Here is a 23,142-nt window from a genome sequence, read left to right on the forward strand (position 1 = left end):
TATATTTTCTTTTGAATTTTTATTTTTTGAAATATTTTATGAAATTTTTTTTTTAAAAAAATTAGACCAATAGATAGCGCTTGTTTAAATAAGCACTATCTATTGTCAGACACCAATAGATAGCGCTTTTTTTCGAAGCGCTATCTATTAATAGATAGCGCCATCATAGATAGCGCTTAAAAGGCGCTATCTATGATAAAAAAAAGCGCTATCTATGCACTTTTTTGTAGTAGTGTTATCATAACTCATATTATAACATTGTATCAATAAAAACAAAGAAGTTGGTCACAGATTAATAAATACATACAATGATTAATAATACAACACTTATTTTACTTCCTATTTTAATTAAGTGTTTAAATGCATGATAACTATTCTGTTCTAGTAGTGTTTCTTATACTTGACTCATCAGTTTTTGACACGCGAAATTAATAAGAACCCTTAAGATGTGGGTTTCCAAGGTAGTACTTTTTGTTCTAAGTGTTTGATATAAGATTCTATAAAATCTTCCTAATGTTATGTCCATTCTTTTTTTTTTCTGTTATAGGAAAAAGAGCAAAGTAAAAAAGTAAAAAACAACGTATGTATTTCAGCTATTATGATTTATCCTTGGTAATAACTATATAGCTTTAGAGTTTTAAATATTGTGCTACATATTGTTAGTGCTACTTAATGCACTCATCCAATAACATTTTTCATTAATCTAAACATGATTGTTCTATAACATGCATAATTGTTCTCTCCTCATATAATAATAACTATTGTAGTGTTTTTATACATTCTAGTACACATTGGTACTAGTATGAATAGGAGAATGTAACATAAGGAAATTTCTGTCTTAACCATTCCCAAGCTTTTAACTGGACATATAAAATACTTTATCAACATCTAACTTTCATTAGTTAAACATCATCTTATTCTTTTGTCTCCATATGTTCCAAATGATTGATATCTAAACTAACCTCTAAGTCATATTCTTTTTCCATACAATTTAAATAGGTGAAAGTGTTGAACTTGGTGCTTAGGTTCATTATGGTGTCTGTTCACACGAACCCATCTATCATGCATGTTTCAAACTTTGTAAGATACAAGTTTCTTCTTTGTCATTATATAACGGACATATAATGTCAATTGCTGCTACCTCCTACTAGTCAGCTTTGTCCCTCTTGATACCTTACCTAGCAATACCTTCCACGTGAAATGTTGTGTAATTGGTAAAACTTTTATTTTCCAAAAGGTATTAAAGTATCAATGTCTTTCCCATTAAAAATTTTTCTTCATTTTCGTATATCTGGATCTTACTGATTGGTCAAAGATATAGAAGGATAGCTCAGGAAAACCACAACCCGATATACAGAACGGATTAACCAGTGTCATGGTTTGTATGACCCCTCTTAACTATTTAGTCAAAACCTCTTACTCGGATTAAGAAAGTAAAAACATGCTTAAGCAACATTGGACCTCAACTCGGCCAGCCCTATTCAAAGGCCCAATACGAAAACTATAAATATAGGTAACAATTGCATTTATTGAGCATTTAAGACTTAACTATAAATAAAGGTAGGTGATTGCATTTATTGAGCATTTAAGACTTAACAATTATAACCGATCGATAACTTAATACTAACTTGAGTGTCGAAGTGTCTCTAACATGTATCCACCGCTCAGGCTTGGACTGTGTAAAAGGAAGAATTACAGATAAGAGGAACTCGAGAGGATTGAGAAGAGGCACAAAGGTAAATTGAAATTGTGAAGGTGTACGTCTCGACCCTACATACCGAAACATGTGTACCATACAGACCGACCGGTGTAATTTTACCGATCGATCAAAGATATAGAAAGATAGCTCAGAAAAACCACAACCCGATATACCGAATAGATTAACTAGTTTCATGGTTTGTACGACCCCCTTAGCTGTTCAGTCGAAACCTCTTACTCGAATTAAGAAAGTAAAAACATGCTTAAGCAACATTGGGCCTCAATTGAGCCAACCCTATTCAAAGGCCTAATATGAAAACTATACGCATTTAATATTTAACGATTATAACCAATCAGTAACTTAATACTAACTTGAACGTCAGAGTGTTTTTAACAAGTATCGCAAAGATAAATTGAAATTGTGAAGATGTATGTCTCGGCCCTACGTATCGAAAGACACTCCATATCTTCTTCTTTCCAAACTTAGGTATAATCACATTCCTTATCAAATGATATGTGTGTTATCTCTTGCAGTAATATATTTTTCTTGGATTCTTTGCCACTCAAATCTCTTTCTTCTCCATGCCAAACACCATTTCCTCCTATCAGTATTCCTCCTTTCTAATTCTTTAATTGTTTTTCCTTTATCTTTTGAAATCCCATATAACCCATTTATCCTTCTAGAATTTTATCTTATTACCTAATCCAACTTTCCACGTAACATTACTATAAACCAATTCTCTTTTTGTCCCTTCCTACAGACTTCGTGCTTAAATCTATCCACCACCAAAATTCATATTTTTTGTTTCTAGTACCATTTAAGTTTCTCCAAAAAAGTCATACTAAGACTCTAAAATGTCCTTCCATAACCCTTCTTCCTTATCCTTCCATGATCTTGTCCCTTATAATTTTCTATTGTTTCATGTTCTTATTGTGGTCCCTGCTTCGAACCTTAATTTCGTTGAATTGTCCAAATAAAGAGACATTATCGGAAGAAGATCTGGTAGTTGAAATTCCAAAAACTGACTAAGTCTATCTTTCCGCCTATTGTCACTATTCATATTTTGTTCTCTCATAAAATTTTATGGTTCACACTCATTCAATCTCAATAATTGAAAGCAAGCAAAAAGATGTGAAATAAACACCACTATTTCATGCTCTTAAACAAATGGCATTGACTTAATTTGAAATAGAAAGAATTTCCGAAAGGGTATTTCTTAGGAAGAATTCAACAATGTTTGAGGGAGAAAGATGTTTCAGCAAATTATACAAGAAGAAAAATAAATGGTACTATAAAAAAATTTTGGCAACAAAAACATCAAAGTTAAAAAGTGAGCTTAGGAAACAAACACTTGGATTTGAACAGGGAATTTGTTTTAGAAATAGAAAACTACAAAAAAATAACTATATAATTTCTTCACAAACCCAAATTAGCGTATATATATATATATATATATATATATAAATAATTTTTTTTGAAACCAAGGATGGGATTAATGCACATAAAACTTTCATTTAGAAATATTATTTGAATTTTCTTCTTGTTTTAAAGTATTTATGAAGAACCTTATTAATACACTTGCTCAAAGTGAAACCCAAATGAAGAGATGCCTGCATTGCTATCTGCCTTCTTCGCTAGGGCACAATGGAGGGCATGAATGGTTCAAAATCCTTCAAATCTGACACCAAGCTAGGCTCGAATGGCTTGTAATCTGTGAGATCACTTGATGTTTTACTTTCTTTGGGAAATTCTTGTTTTACAGTTAAGGTTGGTGAGCTATTAGGGGTTCATAAACAGAATCATGATCAGAATTCAAAAGATAAGATTCCCAATTGGAAGAATCTGTTGAGTTTGTCACAATCTCGGAGATGGCATTGCATGTGTGAGAGCCAATGTAAGTAGTTTGATACATCTGAGGATACTGTTCATCCCTCTGCACTTGTTTCGTTGCTTTGCAACCTTTATCATACCTATGACTGCACCTGAAGTAACCCCTACAAGACATTATATTATACAAGAACAATGTGAGTTTGATTGACCAATAGAATCTGAGTAACTAGGTATAAAGTCATTACATATGACAAGATATTATGTCAGATAGAAAACATAACAGATTGGTCTAGATGTGTTAAGGTTTCTGTTGGAATCAATGATCGATGTGAAGTTTTACATAGAATATAGTTTTTTCAACTAGCAATTTTCTAATTGCTGAGTATGTTAGTGACCATTCTAAGTTGTGTGGGTGAGAAAATATGGTAATGATAATATGAGATAATGCAAGAAAAACTGAATGAAAATACCATAAGAAAGAGGACGATGATTTGTAATATTTTCTAAAACATGGTAGACACTAGTGACATCAATGAAATATACTATACTATTTCATTAGATGTACTTCAACCTATTTTCTCTTTCAAAATAAGACATCCATCACCAATAAAATAGGATAGTAAGCAAAATAAAAAAACCTATATTATGCAAAATAGTTTGACTACAATAAAACAAATTAGATATTATCTCATATCATATTATGCTTAGATGAGATACAAACCTAATGTTTTAAAAATTTCGGTTGAAATATTTTTAATATTCATGTGCATTCATTATTTCTGATATATATATATATATATATATATATATATATATATATATATATATATATATATATATATATGTATATATGAATGAATGAATATTGTCATTTATAATACAAAAAAGAAATAAACAAAATATAAATATGTGATGTTTATTGTGAGACCATAAAAACAAATTAAGAGTCCTACTTAAACACAATCTTAACATTCCACTAAAAATTAATGAGTAATTTTATATTTTGTATTACAATAATAACATACTAAAAAGGAATTAAGGACCGTATTAGGTTCTTATAGTCGCATTAGAATAATAACATTCTATATATATGTCAATTTTTTCTGATAGGTCTTCCACTTACACAACATGTTTTGACTGTAGTTTCTACTTTTGAAATGAATAATTAAGAAACTCAAAAAAGATCAGTTTGCAGTAAATTTCTATGATGTGTGTTTTGTATAAAAATCTATCACCACTTTTCTGAGATGTAAGGGAACAAATGAATTAATACATCTAATAACTAAACAAAATGACATTTACAAATATTCAACTTAATTACTACATATAAATAATCATATTTATCCCAAAATTATATATCTCCATTGAAAATAAAAATTGAAAGTTTATAAGTTAAAAAGAGATAGATAAGTGTAGCGGTGTGTATAGCAATATAGTAAATATAGGTTCTAGAAGAGATACACTTTGGAGATGGGGCAAGACGCATCACTTAGCATTGATAAAGAATTATGTTCTATGTTCTTAGAGATTATACTACACACAATAAACCTTTTGATTATTTTTATAGATTGTTCTCACAAGTAGGAATTGTTAGTTTTAGTTTTTAGGAATTTTATTTTCTCGAAATTTTTAAAAATTTGCATCATAACTTAACTTCGCTCTTATATTCAAATTTTAGGAACTTCAATATATATTATAATTGTTAAAACTTGAGTTTTGGTAGTATCTTGGTCAAACATGAGTTGAATTTGCTTAACTTTAGCAAACATTTCATTGTAGTTAACTTCTGATTGTTTGTATCTAGTCTTATTCTTATTTGTCATGCTATTTAGATTGAGCTTTGTTTGTAAACCATGTACAAAGCTAACTGATCGAGTTTGATTTTATAAAATTATCATTTCTATAAACACACTCCTCTTCTCTTCCTTTGTATTTTTTCTAGATTTTTGACTAATTTATTCATACTTTTGAAGATCAATGCGAACTATATGAGTCCTCATCCTATCTAAATAAAGTATAAATCAGGATAAGTTCATCCTTACATTTTTCTTGAGTATGCCTTTTGTGGGTAAACTGAATTACATGTGACTCTTATGGATTCAAGATGAATCTCTCATGTCAATGATCAATATGATGTGTTTAGATCATTGATATAAGTTTTCCTTTATATTGATAGAATATCCTATGAGAGTTCCAGGAGCTTGCGAGAGAAAGAGCTAAGTTCAAGTAAAGGAAGCTAGCTGTTTTATTTTTTATTTGTAAGGTTGGCTGATTTTTTGTTATGTGAATTGCATGTTTTTTATGAGAAGTGATAATGTTGGTTGTTTGTTATTTATGGTTGATTTGACAAATCAAATTATTCATTATGGTTGAAATTTTATTGTTAAAATTTGATTTATGGGATGTTTGATTTGTTTAGCAAATTTACACCTTTGAAATGTATTAACTCAATCAAGTGGTTCTATTGGAGATAAATTGTTTAAACTGAATGTATATCAATTTTGCATAAAAAAGGAATAAAAACACTTAAATAGACCAAATGAAGAATTTGACCATGTTAATGATTAATATGATGCGTTTAGATCATTAATCTAAGGTTTCCTTTATGTAGATAGAACATCTTTGTGAGAATTTGAGTTTGTGGGACTTGATAGAGAAAGAGCTCAAGTTTAAGTAAGAGAAGTTAGTTGTTTTATTTTTCATTTGTGAGGTTGGCTGATTTTTTATTATGTGAATATTGCATGTTTGTGATGAGATGTGATAATGTTCGATGTTTGTTGTTTGTTGTTGATTGAAGAATCATATTATTTATTATGGTTGATTTTTTTTTTGTTAAAATTTGATTTATGAGATGTTTGATTTGTTAAGTAACTTTACACCTTTGAAATGTATTAGCTCAATCAAGGGGTATTAGAGGTAAATTTTTTAAACTGAATGTATATCAATTTTGCATAAAAAATGAATTAAAACACCTAAATAGATCAAAGGATAATTTGATCATGTTAATGATCAATATGATGTGTTTAGATAATTGATCTAAGTAGATAGAACATTCTGTATGAATTCGAGTTTATGGAGCTTGATAAAGAAAGAGTTCAAGTTCAGGTACGATAAGTTAACTGTTTTATTTTTCATTTGTGAGGTTGACTGATTTTTTTTGTTGTGTGAATTGTATGTTTGTGATGGGATGTGATAATGTTGGTTGTTTGTGACTGATTTTTCAAATCAAATTATTCATTATTGTTGAAATTGTTTTGTTAAAATTTGATTTATGGGATGTTTGATTTGTTGAAAAAATTTACATGCCTTTGAAATGTTTTAGATCAATCAAGTGATTTTATTGGAAGTAAATTTTTTAAGCTGACTGTATATCAATTTTGCATAAAAAATGAATAAAAATACATGAATAAGTAGAGGGATAATTTGATATAGTTAAAGAGTTTATGCAATTGTGTAGAGAAAGCTTTACACTATCATCTAAATCATAGGATGATTAAGTTTAGATTTACTTGGCCTACGGTATCTTATTTTAGAACTAGATGATATTCATTGAAAGGTTAAGAAGAGATAAACCCTTTGAAGCTAATAATACTAAAGTGATATACTTGTCATTTTTTCTAAGTAGAGCATACGATACTTGTCAAACAATCTACTTGTTGGATGAGCCGTCAGTAATAATAAATTTCTAAAGAGAGTTGATATTTTGGTGGTGATAGTTGATGGAGATTCACATATCTTGGAGGGGCAGTACAAAAAAGGACCATGTACTTTTGTGGATGATATAGCAATTTACCCTAACATAAGAGAAATATTTAGTTTCTAAAATGTGAGGTTGTAAAGAGTCAAAACTTAAACCATAATAAACTTAAAGGCCATGTGATAAGTGTAAGATCCCAAAATCTAATTCAACACACAAGTCTTCCAATAGTAATTGTCAGTATTGATTTATATATGGTTTGTTAAATGATCTAGCGTGGTTGATGAATGATATGTTAAAGTATATGAGGTCTTAACTTGTGTTATTTTAGAAATGATACTTTATTTAAAATATGCTACCTTGCTCTTTTGTTATGGTTTACATATGCTATGATTATGTGTTACATCAAAGAGATGATAGTACAAAGGAGTGCTAAAAACAATAAGGAGACTAAGATTTGTTTCTTTTTGTAGAGATTTTTGTATATGTATATCTTGTTTATATTCCTTTATACAATATGACATTTCTAAATTTATTTTGAAATTTTTATTTAAAAGAATTGTAAATATATTTATACTTATAGAAATTACCTACAAATGTGATATGCTTAATTAAACGAGTTATACTAATATGATTCCAATGAAATGTGTTACAGCAAGGATTATTCTTTTGAATCATTTTAATTTATTCCTTAATTGTCTTGATCCTATTTTCTCTCTTTGTTAAATCTTCATAGTGTTCAAATTCAAACATTGCCACATTGCATGTTCATATATATCCACGAAGGATCTTATAAACACATCATAGAATAGTCTCTTAGGAAGAATCTAGTTGTTATGTAGGTCATAAAGGTGTATTTGGATCTTTTATCATTTCTTGAACTTCTTCTTTAATATCATAAAAGACTTTTGATTTTTTTCCCTTAATGAAGTATAACTCTTTATTCTACACAAATCATCAATGAAAAAGATAATTCATATTATTATTTAAGTATGTCCTCATTTATCGATAGATGTTATGTAGATTAATTCTAATAATTTTTTTGTTTTCCATGCTTTATTAGTTGAAAATGATAATTTATGTGACTTTTGTAGGAGATGACCTTTATAAGCTTCATTATTTTCTATATTTTTATTTTTGGATTAATTCCGATAACTATCTTGTTCTCATTGCTTTGTCAAGTAAAAATAGTGATATATGTTACTTTTCAAGGAAACATATCCTTATGAGGCTTCATTATTTTCTTTAAAGAATGACAATCCTCCTTTCATGTTCTTTTAATATAAATTCTTCAAAGCTTAGGTGCTGAAATGATCACATTTTTTATGTCAATGTCATGAATAATTAATTTGGACTTTCATCAATATCCATAGTATATATGAAGTTTATAGGAAACTTATATTTGTTCTATTCATTTTAAATTCACTAATCTCTCGTCTTTTGTTGTTAGATTCAATAAGTATTTTCGGTGAAGAGTATATTTGTTAAACATCATTTGGACAATTTTTCTTTAAGATTAGAAATAGGTTCCACATCTTTCATGAGTCTTACAACTTTCTTTGTTCTCACCACATCAATATTGTTTCTCAATCAAACTTTCACTTTGACATAGTCATCGGTATTCCTGAAAATGTTATTGTCTTTGATAATATGATTATTGCATCCACTATTCAAGTACCAATTTTCACTTACTTCATCGCTATAATCTCAAGTTGCACAAAAAAGACGTTCATGTTTTTCAGTTTAATTTGCTTTATAGTTATTTTTGTTTCAATGTCCAAATTTTTGTATTGTTAAGATTGTGACTTTATGTAATACTAACCATCTGTTTCCAATTATCTTGATTTCTTAAAGATGTTACATGGAGAATAATTATCTTGATTGAACTTGGAAAAACTTTTAGAGTTTTCTTTATTTCGAGACATGTCTCACTTCATTCTCTTTATTCATATCTTAATTTGAATTTTGATTAAAAATCATTTTCAATTTAGTTATTATATATGAAATATGGACTGAGCGGTTATTGAATAAGGTCGATCGATCTATCCGCCATTGGTCAACCTGGTCAAATGGTTTGGGCCATAATTGGGCTTACAACGCTAATAAGCTACTTCAAATGGTAATTGGGCCAGTGCTTAAGTGGTTACTAGGCCAATAGTCCAGTGAATGATAAAATAATTAAAGATATCTAGTTAAAGATATTTGATAAACCAAATCCAAAATATTTGGTTGAAGATATTGATAAAGTCGTTTATGGTTAACTAATCGAATCTCCAAGTAAGGTTGTTTTTATTTGATCTATGAAACACTTATAAATACATTGACAGGGCCAAAAGCTAGGTACGTTCCACTTACGCATTATTCACCCTCCACTACTCTTAATACTCAAACAGTGCTAACCATTCACTGAGTATTTGATTAAGAGCTAAAGCTCTTCAACAACACGCCTAACTTGAGCATCATAATGCCTTTTTCAGGTACATCCCCCCTCATCAAGAAGGAGACCGATCGGTCAACATCAGGAGATTGAAAGTGATCGAGCGGTTCAGGTTGGAGAAAGGAAGGCGATCTAGGCATTTGGACACAAGAAAGACGAACGTGCGATCTATATTGCGGGAGAGCGAGCATTCGGTTTACTTTGCAGAAGAGCCAGAGAGCGAGCGACAAAGTCATCCAGGAGCGGTAAAGTCACATGTCTCGATCCCACAAAAATATCTACCAAAACATTTTGGATTTGGTTTATCAAATATCTTTAACCAGATATCTTTAATTATTTTATCATCCACTGGACTATTGGCCCAGTAACCACTTAAGCACTAGCCCAATTACCATTTGAAGTAGCTTATTAGTGTGGTAGGCCCAATTACGACCTAAACATTTGACCAGGTTGACCAATTGCAGATAGACCGATCGACTTTATTCAATAACCGCTTGGTCCATATTTCATACGATACAGTTATCATCTCATTTTTTCAATTTTTGTTCATATACTTCAATAGAGTTTATTAGTTTTGTCATTGACAATACAATCAAATATTTTGTTAATTTATAGTGTTATCATCTCATTTTTTCAATTTTTGTTCATATACTTCAATAGAGTTTATTAGTTTTGTCATTGACAATACAATCAAATATTTTGTTAATTTATAGTCCCAATGGTATCATATTTATGGAAAATAAAAATTAGAATTATTTTGATAAATTTGTTCTAACCAATATTCTTTTCACATATCCTTATCTGATGGACTATTTTTTTTAATTTTATTTTATAATATTAATCTTTAATGATTTGAGACTCTATATAAGAACTCAAATTCGCGTCTTAGTGCTTGAAATTTAATAGTGTATCTTTATACTTCCTCAAAACTCTTCTAGTAGTGTGCTCGAGGCCTCTTTAGTACTAGTTACATATTCTTAGAATTGTTGCATCCATCCCTCCTTGTTGTAAAAGATATATCACACCCTCGGATCTTTTTACTTATTTTCCTCCAACTTCTCCCTTTTATCTTTTATTGATGTGTATATATATATATATATATATATATATATATATATATATATATATATAATGTATTCATTTTAATATTTAAGTAATCATAGTTTGAAACTTGTAAAAGAATAGATGAATTGGTTAAGAAATTTTTAGGATTGACACGAGATGTGGTAGGAAAGTATTTGAAAGTAATTGGATATTATATCTACACCGACGTAGGCCATCACTATTAGAACTTAGAATTTTAAGACAAGTTTACTCTGTATGTATAATAATATATATAATAAATATATAGAATACAGAAAAGTCATTATAAACAGTACATAACGCAGAACAATTTTGTATAAGATAATAATTAAGTTGATGGAAAAATAAATTTTATTAAATTTTGATGAAGATATGCATACATCATTAAATTTTATTAAATTAATTGTTATTTTCTTTAACTTTCTAAAAATTTTCAACATAATTTAACACGAAAGAATGATTAAAAAAAAAATATACCTAGGGAATTCAGAATTCAGAATTTTCTTTTGTCCATACTTCCTCCAGGCATGATTGTCATCAGTAGTGTAAGATAGCTCAGTCCATGTGAGGAGACTCTTTCTGCACAAGTCCAATTCATTCATGAATTAGTTAATATATACACACACACATATATATATATATATATATATATATATATATATATATCATATCCACACTGTAAAGTTCATCCCTCAGAAATTAGAACAAACAAGAAACCCTTTTGGATCTGAACCTACCATCAACATATATATAGGAATAGGAATATTATAATTCTGCAGAAATTCTAGTATCTATATATACAACATACATAACCTAAAATTTTTAAGTTCTTTTCATAAACCAAAAAGTTCAGTCATGTCAAGCATAACACACCCAATGTCCGTACATTCGTACGCATCCCAATTCATCAAATCCCTCGGTGATTATCCTAATAAGCAACCGGAGAAGGGTTCTTGTGCCAGTAACGGAACAATAAAACCCTTTGGCACTGAAAGAAAACACACTACATATATATATATATATATATATATATATATATAGAGAGAGAGAGAGAGAGAGAGAGAGAGAGAGAGAGAGAGAGAGAGAGATTGGTGAGAAAGAGAATATGACATGTTAACCTTCTGTTGTAGCGACCTCTCCCACCCTTTTTGGATCTCTTCTCACTGCAATCTCCAGATGTCGGACAGTTGCCGGAACGGGGAACAGACGGCCCATTTTCGCCGGAAAACAGGAGATTCCGATGAGCCAGCCCATCTGCAGAAGCAGGTGCCAAAGGGGAAGAATTGATAATAGTAAGAGCTTGTGTGAAAGATCTGAGCACCTTGGCTATGAGGTGATGAGAAGAGAGAGAGGGTTCAGTCCCAAAGGGGTTCTGAAGCAGAAGTCTTAGTTCAGTAGCAGCTTCATGGCCCTTAACAAGATCTTCCATTATCTCTCTCTTCTTCTGGGCTGAGACACTTTCGCTTTCAGGGCAAAGATTCTTTTTCATTTTCTGTAAGCCTGAGGTTGTAGCTTTGGTTTTTGTTGATGTTTTTGTTCTATCTTTGGTTTGATCGTTTTGTTTTGTTTTGGTTGATTTTGCATAGCAAGAAGTAGATAAGGGGTAGAGAAAGAGAGATAACATTAAATGAACTTTATGGAAACCACAATTGATGTGAAATAATCAGAAAGTCTCCAATGAAATTAAAGAATATTATTTTCTACAGATAAAATTGACATCTATTATCATTAAGTCACAAAAAAAGAGAATAACAAAAAAAAGTAGAAACCATCATTTTCAGTTTGTTTTTATAGAAAAAAAAATGTTATTAATGGAAAGAAAAATTATATTTTAAATCACACCAATGTTTTGAAGGAAAAAATAATAATGTGATGAATTTTTAAAATCGACTAGTGAAATATTATATTCACACGTCTCTCAAGATTTGATGATTAAATTCATGCGTATAAAATTATAGATTTTTTATGTTTAAAAAGTATATAAAATAACTATTTTTCTAGTCTTTTCATAATATAAATATATTTTCTCTCCCACTTGAACGGATAAATTTGAAGTGAATAAACCCTAACTTTTCTCTCCTTTTTGTCTTCTTTTAACTGAAATAATATTTTCTTTGCTCTTTTCCGCATTTTCTCTCATTTCAGTCCAACCAGTGAAGTGTTGAATTTCGAAGCCACAAATGTGGATTTTTGAGTGTAAGATTAGTGTACTGTACAAATAAAATATATGATTATAATCAAAGTAGAATAATTAATATTTTTATAAGTAAAAAATTATTATTATATATTAAATTTAAATGTTGCCGTTGAAGTAACTTGCTTTATTAATATTTTATTAATCTGATACATCTAATTTGGACGCATTACATAATAAGACCAATTAATGCTTGACTGCCGTAAATAACTAGGGATGACGTATGGTTGTGACGTTTAGATGACGTTAGATATTTTTTTAAAAAATGTTTTTTTAGCAACTTTTACGTTATATATTAAAAAGTTATTAGAAAGAAAAGCTATTAAGTCTTTTTAAAATAAAAAGAAACATAAAGGAATAAATGAGAGTGTTTATGTAATAAACCAGGAACAAAAATAAACATAGTTTTATTCACGTAACGAAACTTATTCATCGAAGACCTCATGGAAAACTGTCGGGAATATTCGGTTCGAATCTGATTTTAATATGAATTTTGCGAACCGAAAGAATCAGGGTAAAACTGATAGCAAATAAATTAATTGTAACACTCTAACGAACCTTAATAACAATTTTTATTTTCTGAATACCAATAACCAAAGTTCCGTTGAAAATGTCACTTTATCTAAAAATAATCCCCTGTGACAACTCCTCCACCCTACGAAAAACTCACCGTCAACATCAACCACCGTGAAATGGACTGCACCAGAAAAACCTGGAGATGTCGTCAACCACTGCTCTATCTCTTATGCTTTCTTCTCACTTTGTAATATAACCGAAGTTCAAAATGAGAACTTTCACTTCACTATCATCCCAAATTCCAACCACAAAATTTAAGCTTTGGTTAATGCAATGGCTCAACTCTGCCAAAACCATTGATCATCTAAAACAAACCCATACTCTTTTTCTCAAACTCCTCCATCGACACCCACCCCATCATTATCATTACTACATGGGTCGTTTGTTATACCGAGTTCTCCAGTTCCATGGCGAAGACGCCAATCTTTGTTATGCCCACCAACTGTTTGATACAATGCCAAACTGTTCTAATGGCTTCCTTTGCACCTCCCTCATTCGTGCATTCGTATCCCATCGTGCCCATCTTCTCCATTGCATTTCTACCTATGCTAGAATGCATCAAAATGCGATTTTGCCTTCCGTGCTCACCTTCTCTTCAGTACTTAGCGCGTGTGGGCGAGGCCCGGCTTTGTTTGAAGGAACACAAGTGCATGCCAGAGTGGTGCAGTCGGGGTTTCTTGGAAACAAGGTTGTGCAAACTGCACTCCTGGACATGTATGGAAAATCTGGCTGTATAAGTGATGCACGCAACGTGTTTGATAGGATGGATGACAGGGATGTTGTTGCTTGGACGGCGATGATTTGTGGGTATGCCAAAGTAGGAATGATGGTTGATGCACGGTGGCTCTTTGATAACATGGGAGAACGCAATTGTTTTACTTGGACTACCATGGTTGTTGGATATACAAATTGTGAAGACATGAAAGCTGCTAAGGAATTGTATGATGTAATGAGTGAAAAGAATGAGATCACTTGGTTTTCAATGATAGCAGGTTATGGTAAGTTAGGTAACGTGGAGGAAGCAAGAAGAGTATTTGATGGAATACCTGCGCCGCAGTCTGCATCTGCTTGTGCATCGATGCTTGCTTGTTATGCACAGAATGGATACGCAAAGGAAGCTATTTACATGTATGAGCAAATGAGAGAAGAAGGGATCAAAATCACTGAGGTAGCAATGGTGGGGGCTATGTCAGCTTGTGCACAACTGAGGGACATTAGAATGTCAAACACTCTAACAGACCATCTTGAAGAGGGTTGCTGTGGTAAGTCCTTCTGTTATTGGTTGTCTGTTGTTATTATTCTGTCAATTCTACCCATTTAGGTAAAGAATGTTTCACGTACTGACCTGGAACCCGTTGTTATTTTATCTCAGATAGAACACATGTTGTTTCCAATGCATTGATCCATATGCACTCAAAATGTGGAAACATAAACTTAGCACTGAAAGAATTCAGTATAATGAGATACAGGGATATGTATGCCTACAGTACAATGATTGCTGCCTTTGCTGAGCATGGAAAATCTCGAGATGCTATAAACCTTTTCTTTAAAATGCAAAAGGAGGGATTAAAGCCAAACCCAGTCACATTCATCGGTGTCCTCAATGCTTGTAGCTTTTCTGGTCTTGTTGAAGAAGGTTGTAGGATTTTCCAGATTATGACTGAGGTATTTGGTATTAAGCCCTTACCTCAGCACTATACTTGTATAGTTGATCTCCTTGGGAGGGCTGGGCAACTAGAAAGGGCGTATGATCTAATAAAGGAGAATGCAACCACTGCTGATGCAACAACTTGGAGCTCTTTATTAGCGGCTTGCAGGCTTTATGGCAATGTGGATTTGGGTGAGATTACAGCCAGACATCTCTTTGAGATTGACCCTGACGATTCTGGAAATTATGTGCTTCTAGCAAACACTTATGCATCAAAAGATAAATGGGAGCATGCACAAGAGGTTAAGAACGTGATTAGTGAAAAGGGAATGAAAAAACCTTCAGGGTATAGTTTCATTCAGTGAGCAATCAAGGAACACTATAAAGAAGAACCACTTTGATTAAGCAGTGTATCCTCTCAATCAGTAGAATGATGTTGTCGTGAACACTTTTGTATTGATCAACACTGTTGAAGGAGTAATTGCTGAATAAGCTTTGAATTCCCGGCTTTATTTTCTGAGACATGCATGTAAGATATCAATATCATCATGTAGGTGTATGACCATTTAGTCCTGAAGCCATTAAGCGAAGCTGCTAATCCATCTTAGAATAGGAACGAGTTTCATGTGGCTGTTGTGAAGTTATATTGGCCTCAAGGTGCAAAAATTTAGTTCCCTACGCTGCTGAATTTGTATGCTGGGGATGAGGATGAGGATGGGAGAGTATATGTCACAAAATGGGTCTCTATACAGGGCATTTACTAAAGATTTCACAGGGACAATGGTGGGGACAGGATCCACATTACTTTGAAATGCTGGTGTTGTTTTGGAGGGAGATGGAAATAAGGGTTCTGTGTGGGAGTTTTATTTGGATGCTTTGAGTAGTAATTATCAACAGACAGATATAAGGACAAATAAGATTCATAAGGGAAAGAAAACAGGAGGATCTTCTCCCTTAAAAAAAGGGATTACCGCCCAATGTGGGCATGCAAGGAACGGTAGAGGGCTTAGAGTACTCAACTCTTCTCAATCTGACTCAATGTTGGCAATAAAGCAGCAGCAAATATGTTTCTTACCTTCAGGAAGCTTCTTTTCCTCGTGTAGTATCTTTCTTCTGCCTATAATTTTGGATATCTCTCTGTGATTGTTGTAGTCTATTAATATTATGGTATATAGGTTGTTAAATAACTTCAAGGAAATGAAGATATCTATTGAAGAAGGTTCGAGAGGTTAGTAAAAGAAGAGTTATCCCTCAGAAGCCAAAATTCTTTGTTTATTATTGATAGAAGAAAGTATAGAAGGTGGAATCTCATGTTGGGCATGTCAATAAAAAAAAGATGACAAGTGAACCTTCACCCATACTCAGTGTAAGTTTTCGTACTAATAAAGTAATTGGCAAACTGCTTGAAAGCAGTCCTTGTACATAGGTTTTCTTATTTTTAGTTAGTTAAGTCTGATAAAAATTACCATATACTAAATTTGAAATGACAAAAAAATCTCTCTTTTTTTTATTCTTGGAAATATATATTTCTTGTCATCTACTTTATGAATTACATTTAAATTTCTTATGTTGTTTGTGTTTCTTTTATTTTTTTCCAAGTTAAATTTTTATTTGTTACTCTTTCTTTAGTGTCCAGTTTTATGTTTAACATTTATTACTTAAAATTCAAGTTGTTTGTTTGTTTAGTCATTTTTATAACTGTAATTTATTGCTTTAGTTTTTCCTAATCATTTTTTTAGTATAATGAGTAAGTAGATTATTATATGTTATCTGAAAAAAGTGAAATATGTTATATAAATATAAGGCTTAATTGTTTTTTCCCCCCACATTTAGAGTTTTGTGTATCGTCAGTACTCGCTTTTAAAAATGTCTCTATTGCGTCCCAACGTGATATAATTGTATCAATCAAGTCCCTTCCGTTGACAGAAAAGGATTTAACTTCGTAGTGACGTGACAAAAAAAGTGTCATTTTTTTCTCTCTTGTGTTACTCTGTGCAACTTAGACCCATCTCTTTCTCTCTCTTCTTCTGCTTCTCTTCAATTTTCTCACTCTTTCTTTTCCTTCATCTCCTGCTTCTCTTCAACTAAAAAATTACGTAAGGAGTTTTGACAAGCTTCTGAACAGAAAAATTGAAGAACTTGAATTTGACGTTTCTTCAGAAGGAAGGGGTGTGGTTGCCACTTTTGTTGAGTTACTCCATAGTCAAGTCATTCGTTAATTTCTTTTTTCAAGGCTAAATCACACTGTTATGAGTCCTGACATTCATTAAATAGTATATTTAGCATAAATTGCCTTTTTAAAATTTCAAAGCACAGGTTAATTTTTAAGTTTTGACCTTGATTTTTAAAGAATCTAGTTTTGACTTATTTCAAGTTAAAATTTTAAAATATCTAAATAGGATAATAAGTTATAAAGTAAATGGGATTATTTTTAAATAGAAGTTTAATAATGATAACTCTAAACCGAATAAAATTCAAAATAGGTAGGCTGTATTTAATGAGTCGATAATAGTTTGTCTATATTGTACAAACTTAATTTAAACTTTTGATATGACTCTTTGTATGAAAGCCATCAAAATATCTTTAAATAAATTTATTGTCGGTAAAAAGAATAGAGAAGAGAGAGAAAAAGATGGGCGTATGGCAAAGAGCAGAGGAGATAGAAGAAAAAGTGCATATTTATTTGTCATGTCACCACGAAGTTAACTCCGTTTCTGTCAATTTAACCAAAGAGACTTGATTGATACAATTACATCACATTGGGACGACTTGGAGACATTTTTAAAAACGGGTTCTAACGAGACACAACTTTGAATGTGGGGACCAAAAAAGCAATTAAGTTTAAATATAATCATTGAAAGGAATTCTATTTGAGTCAATTTATGTTATAAATGTGTTTGTTTTTTGTAAGAACTTAGAAAATAAAGTATTAGAGTTGATAGGTGTTTTAAAATAATGAGACTAATTATTTTATTTTAAAATAATTGATTAATATAAATAGAATTTTTTAAACTTGTTTCATTACTTAAAACATTGTCTATCTCTCTGAAACTTTTTCTCTTTGTTTCCTCTCACATCTCTCTAAGAGTTCTAGCTCCTTCGTCATCTTTTTGACAATTAGAAAGTGTCTAATCGACCACGGCGACAAGGTCTACCATCCTATTCGATTGGTTTCTGTTATAGAGCAAGTAAGTTTTGACTTCTTTTTGATTTTCACTCTTTAATCAAGTCAATGCAGGGAGGTTTCCATTGCATATGTATTCTGAGGTTTTCTTTGAGCTTCTTGGTCCATCCAAAGTCCTAAGAACTCTTTCTTTTGTCAATTTGATGTTTCGTAGATGTTTCTAGACTTTCCTTGTGTTTTAAGCAATCGAGGAGATGTTCGTAGAACTTTATAATTGCTTGTGAGGTAAGGAAAGCTAGAACTGGTTTAGATTATGTTTTTCATACTAAAATAGTATCTATGAGAATAATATGATGAATTTGATGCAATTGTGATAGTAGCGTAATATTTTCTAAGTGTAAATAATGATAGTTGGTATTATGATGTGTATGTAATTGTATTAATGTGAAATTGTTGTTCTATTTATTTATGAATGTGTGTGATGAAGTTGTGTTGTTATTTGAACTGAGTTCAAAGTGGTTATGATGAGAAATGGTTAAATTCTTGAGTTTTAGGCCTAACATGGGGTTTGCATGTGTGAGTTTGAGAATTTGGGGCTTATATGAGGAATCTACTGTCTAGGTGTTGTCATGGGATAATTTGAGACTTATTAGAGGTATATTAGGATGAAATCTAATATGTAATGAAATGGTAGTTTATAGTTGTAGTTTTGTAGTGTTTTTAGTCTAAAAAGGAGGTTTTGAGTAGTGAGATTTTGGGGTAAGTGGTGTAAAATATTTTGGAGGGTTTGGAGTATGTTATTAGACCAATTAGGACTTGTCTAGAGGTTCATATCAGAAAATATGTCGTGAAAGTGATAATTGATTCATAAGTTGGGTTTCTAGTCCATTTGGAGGTTTTAGATGTTGGAAATTTAAAGTAGGAAGTTTGGGTTCAAACTGAGGTGTTGGAGGGTGCTAACAAGTGTATTTAGACTTTTAATGTAGTTTGTAAACTAATAAGGAGTTGAAATTGGGTAACTTGTAGGAGTGAATTTGGTTTTAAAATGTCAAATTGAGTTACAAAAGTGTTTTCTCAGGATTTGGGCGATCCTAGGGGTTGTTAGAAGTTGTGGGGTAAGTGGGGAAAATAAGTTTTAAAGGGTTAAGATTTTCTAATAGTGCCTGAGCACCCAAAATGGGTGCCAAGCGCCCCATTCCAAAAGCCAGGACGTTGAGTTCCAGCCTCCTAATGCCTGGGCACTAGCTCTTTGTTGGCACTGAGCGCCAATTCTGGGCGCTTGAGCACCACCTAGTAGGTTCATGTACTTATGTTTTTGATATTTTTCACTAACTTGTTTGGTTGTTTATGATATTTTAAAGTATGATTAATGTTTCTAAATGGTGTTATTCAATGTCAAAGTGAAGGAATATATGAATATGGTTTCAAATGATTTCAAAGTTGTGAAATGAGTTCCAAGGTAGAATTCATGTGTTTAGTTCCAAGTATTGTTAGAATAAATACAAATAGCCCAGTCTTGGGGGTTATCCTGACACTTTAATGGTCTTTCATTCTCAAGTAGAGAAGATTGACACATGTGGTGAGAGTAGTAGAAGGTCTTAGTCTTGGGTGCTTCTAGTATGATGTAAGGCGTGGAACAGACTAACCTTGTGAGTGTGGTAGGGTGAAATTCATTTGGCAATGACTTTACAAAGCAGTATAGGCCACCACAAGTGCACAACCAGCCATAACTCGGTAATCATTCTAAATCTGGATAGTTTAGTCTAAGTTTTGGCATGTTTTAGGATGTTTGAGTTAATTGATCTATGTGATTTAAGTATGATGTTTTATAGACATATATGATTTGTCTTTGAATCTAGCTTACCGTGTTGTTTGTACTTGTTATTATGTTTCCTTGATTCTGGTGTGACTATGGTCATTCGGTGGATGTGAACAGAGGGTGATGATATCAGTGTGGAGCAAGCTCTTGATGGAGGAGCTACAGATGTTTAGTTAGCTTTTTTTATTAAACTAGCTACTAGTATATAGTTTTGACAAACTATATTGTATATAAAGTTTTAAATTTATGGTTATTTTGGATGATTGTAAATCTTACTTTATACTCTTGTCTATGACTAATCTATTTTATTAAATATGTGATGACTATTATATGGTTAAATATTATATTTTAAGATGTTACATTTTTCATGTTTAAAATTAATTTAACATAAATTAAAAGAACTAAATAATTTTGTTCATTTCATTTAAATTATTATTTAGGTTTAAACCTTTTAATTGTCCTTATTTACGTGAGATTTTTTCATTTTGATCCCCTTCTTATTCGAATTCCCAATTGAGTTCTTAAAAGTGCTAATTTGAATCAATTGAGCTCTTGCCGTTAAATTTAGTTAACGGGGTTAAGTTTTTGTACAGGTAGGAGGTTGATGTGTCTATTTTTTGAAACGTGGCATGTTGATGTGAAAGTAATGTGCTTGTGAACCTCTCTGATTGTTTTTTCCAATTTTTCATATAGTCATTGGAGTTCATTGTCCCCTCCACCACCAACGCAAACCCTCACTGCAAGAAGAAGTCATCGCGAGACGAAGCTCCTCGCTTCCTATCGCGAAACACTTCCTCGCAACCTGCAAAACCTGAAAGACAGAAAACCCCAAATCTCTTTGCACCAGAAACCTTAAATTGCAACTTCGCTCATCTTCCAACCACCGTGACGGAGCAACTCCTCCTTTATCGCGAGCCATCATCTTTGCTGACCTGTAAATCGCGATCAACCACCTCAAGCTTCTCACACTACCAGAGGAACACATAGCCACCAAGGTTTTTTCATTACCGCAATCACATGGATGCAAATCACGAAACTTTTCATTTCGCCCAAATCGTGAAATCACGAAACAACTCCTCTTTATTGCCGAACCTGTGGCCAGATGTCACTAAATTAGTAAATTAAGTAATTCTAGATGGAAATTCACCAAAAATAATGAGCTGATGGTAAAAGTTCCAAACCTTGCCTGACTCAGGAAGTAATTCATATACTGTGCATGAAGATAGGAATGAAGAAATACGCTGACGAGAGGTCTGTACATCAGCATCTGATATCCTTGGTAACAACACATTACTTAATGTACCATTTGTCAATCGGACCTGAACGATGAATTTTCATAAGCAAGGAAACGAAAATCTTAATCTATAATATATAACAATAATAAAGGTGATAAGATGTTTTGGTAAAGATTCTCTTAGACTAAATTACCCTTCATCTGCTTGCTCCATAAACTACAACTTCCCTCCTACTTCCACATATTCTATTCAATCTCTTTACTCTCTCTTTTCCGTTCATCCCACTCCCCATAGCACTGACTATCCCAAACCTTCTAAGATGTGGGCAAACATTTACTCACAAAAAATATCAATTTATGTTAGACCTAGATAAATGAGTATTACAGAATTAAAAGACATTAAAATAATGGGATTTAGGAGTTCCAAAAGGATTAAATACAATCTTCAGATAGATATCAGTATGAAAACTATTCTATGAAATTTTAGTACCAAGTACAACTCCATCAACCAGTATGAGAAAGAGAATATATGCTCGTAACAACCAAACATCCCAGAAAAGCCGAAAACTCTTCCCTCAAAGTTCAGCATTTCTCTCCACCATGCCAGCCGAACAAACCGCTCCCATTATTGTTGTCCTCGACAATGACCAAGAAGAAAAATGAAAAGAGGAAATGAAAACCTAACGCTTGCGCGAAAAATAAAGAGCGTAACTAAAGTTAAAGAAAGGAGGATTATTGGATTGGTAGCTTTAGAAGGGGAGCGTACCTATTTACAAATAGTGTTGAGAATGGAGAAGAAGATTGGGATTGGGAATGACGAGAAGATGTAAAAAGGAGAAGAAGATGGCAAAATGTCACGTTTCAACTCTAAACATGCCACGTTTAAAGAAATTAATATGTCATCCTCCCACTTGTGTAAAAACTTAACTCTGTGAACTAAATTTAACGGCAGGGACTCAATTGATTCAAATTAGCACTTATAAAGACTCAATTGAGGATTCTCATAAGAAGGGAATCAAAATGGGAAAATTCCACGTAAATAAGGACAACTAAAGGGTTTAAACCTATTATTTATCGGTTATAATATTTTCATAGAAACTAAGCTATAATCCAAGGTAAGAACAAGTTTGAGTGTACATCTCTTTCATATTGGTTCCTATTTTAGAGTATAACTAGATTCATGGGGGGAAGTATCTCATCCCTAAACTAAAACCCCAAATAATGTATGTTTCAGATGTGAAGGGTTGTGTCGTCCAATGTCTCTACGTCCCTCTCTGCTCGTACTCCGTATGTCCGGCTCTCCGTCCTCGCTCCTCAATTTCCTCCTCAGCTCGCGGGTGAGAGACTTGCGAATGATTCTCCGATGCCAAAGGCAGTTGAGAGCAATGGTGTTTTTCTATCGAACAATAATAAATGTGCAGTAAATGCAACCTATCTACCACTCACCCTGGATCTGTATTTATATTTTTCGCTATGGGCTTGAGATTAGTGAAAAGTTAATCACGGCCCAAATTCAGCCCAATAGCTTTTAACCTCAACTTACCTTAAACCTAGTTAATTAGCAACATGGCCGGCCGGTCTCTCAAAGTTTGACTTTTCAGCCAGCCAATCCCTATAGGCGGCATGGTTAGCAGGCGGTATGACCAGCCGGCCTCATCACTGTTTATCCGGATGACGAGGGCAAGGTTGCGTGATTGCGGACGTACGGGCGTCCGGCTTGGCGCGCCGAACCATCAATGATGAACCGAGGAGTAGCGTGTTTGGTTTATTGTGGACGTCCGGTCCCTACTGGTACACAAGC

The 23,142-nt window shown here is 32.4% G+C and overlaps 1 protein-coding gene and 1 pseudogene across 2 annotated transcripts; one reads left to right on the top strand and one right to left on the bottom strand.

Moving 5' to 3' along the window:
* Positions 1–3,186: 3,186 nt before the first annotated feature.
* Positions 3,187–12,364, bottom strand: LOC124822494 (putative WRKY transcription factor 70; annotated as a pseudogene). Its single transcript, XR_015781845.1, has 3 exons — positions 11,865–12,364; positions 11,224–11,325; positions 3,187–3,693 (listed from the first exon to the last, which is right to left on the bottom strand). The product of XR_015781845.1 is annotated as a putative WRKY transcription factor 70 (transcript).
* Positions 12,365–13,508: 1,144 nt separating this feature from the next.
* LOC124822585 (putative pentatricopeptide repeat-containing protein At5g37570) lies at positions 13,509–16,704 on the top strand. The gene is made up of 2 exons (XM_047294637.2): positions 13,509–14,778; positions 14,889–16,704. The coding sequence occupies exons 1-2, from the start codon at positions 13,725–13,727 to the stop codon at positions 15,527–15,529; spliced, it is 1,695 nt and encodes a 564-aa protein (XP_047150593.1). The 5' UTR covers positions 13,509–13,724; the 3' UTR covers positions 15,530–16,704.
* The last annotated feature ends 6,438 nt before the right edge of the window (positions 16,705–23,142 follow it).

This window comes from Vigna umbellata, chromosome 9 (assembly GCF_029865625.1).
Source record: "Vigna umbellata cultivar VRB3 chromosome 9, Vumbellata_1.0, whole genome shotgun sequence".
NCBI lineage: Eukaryota > Viridiplantae > Streptophyta > Magnoliopsida > Fabales > Fabaceae > Vigna > Vigna umbellata.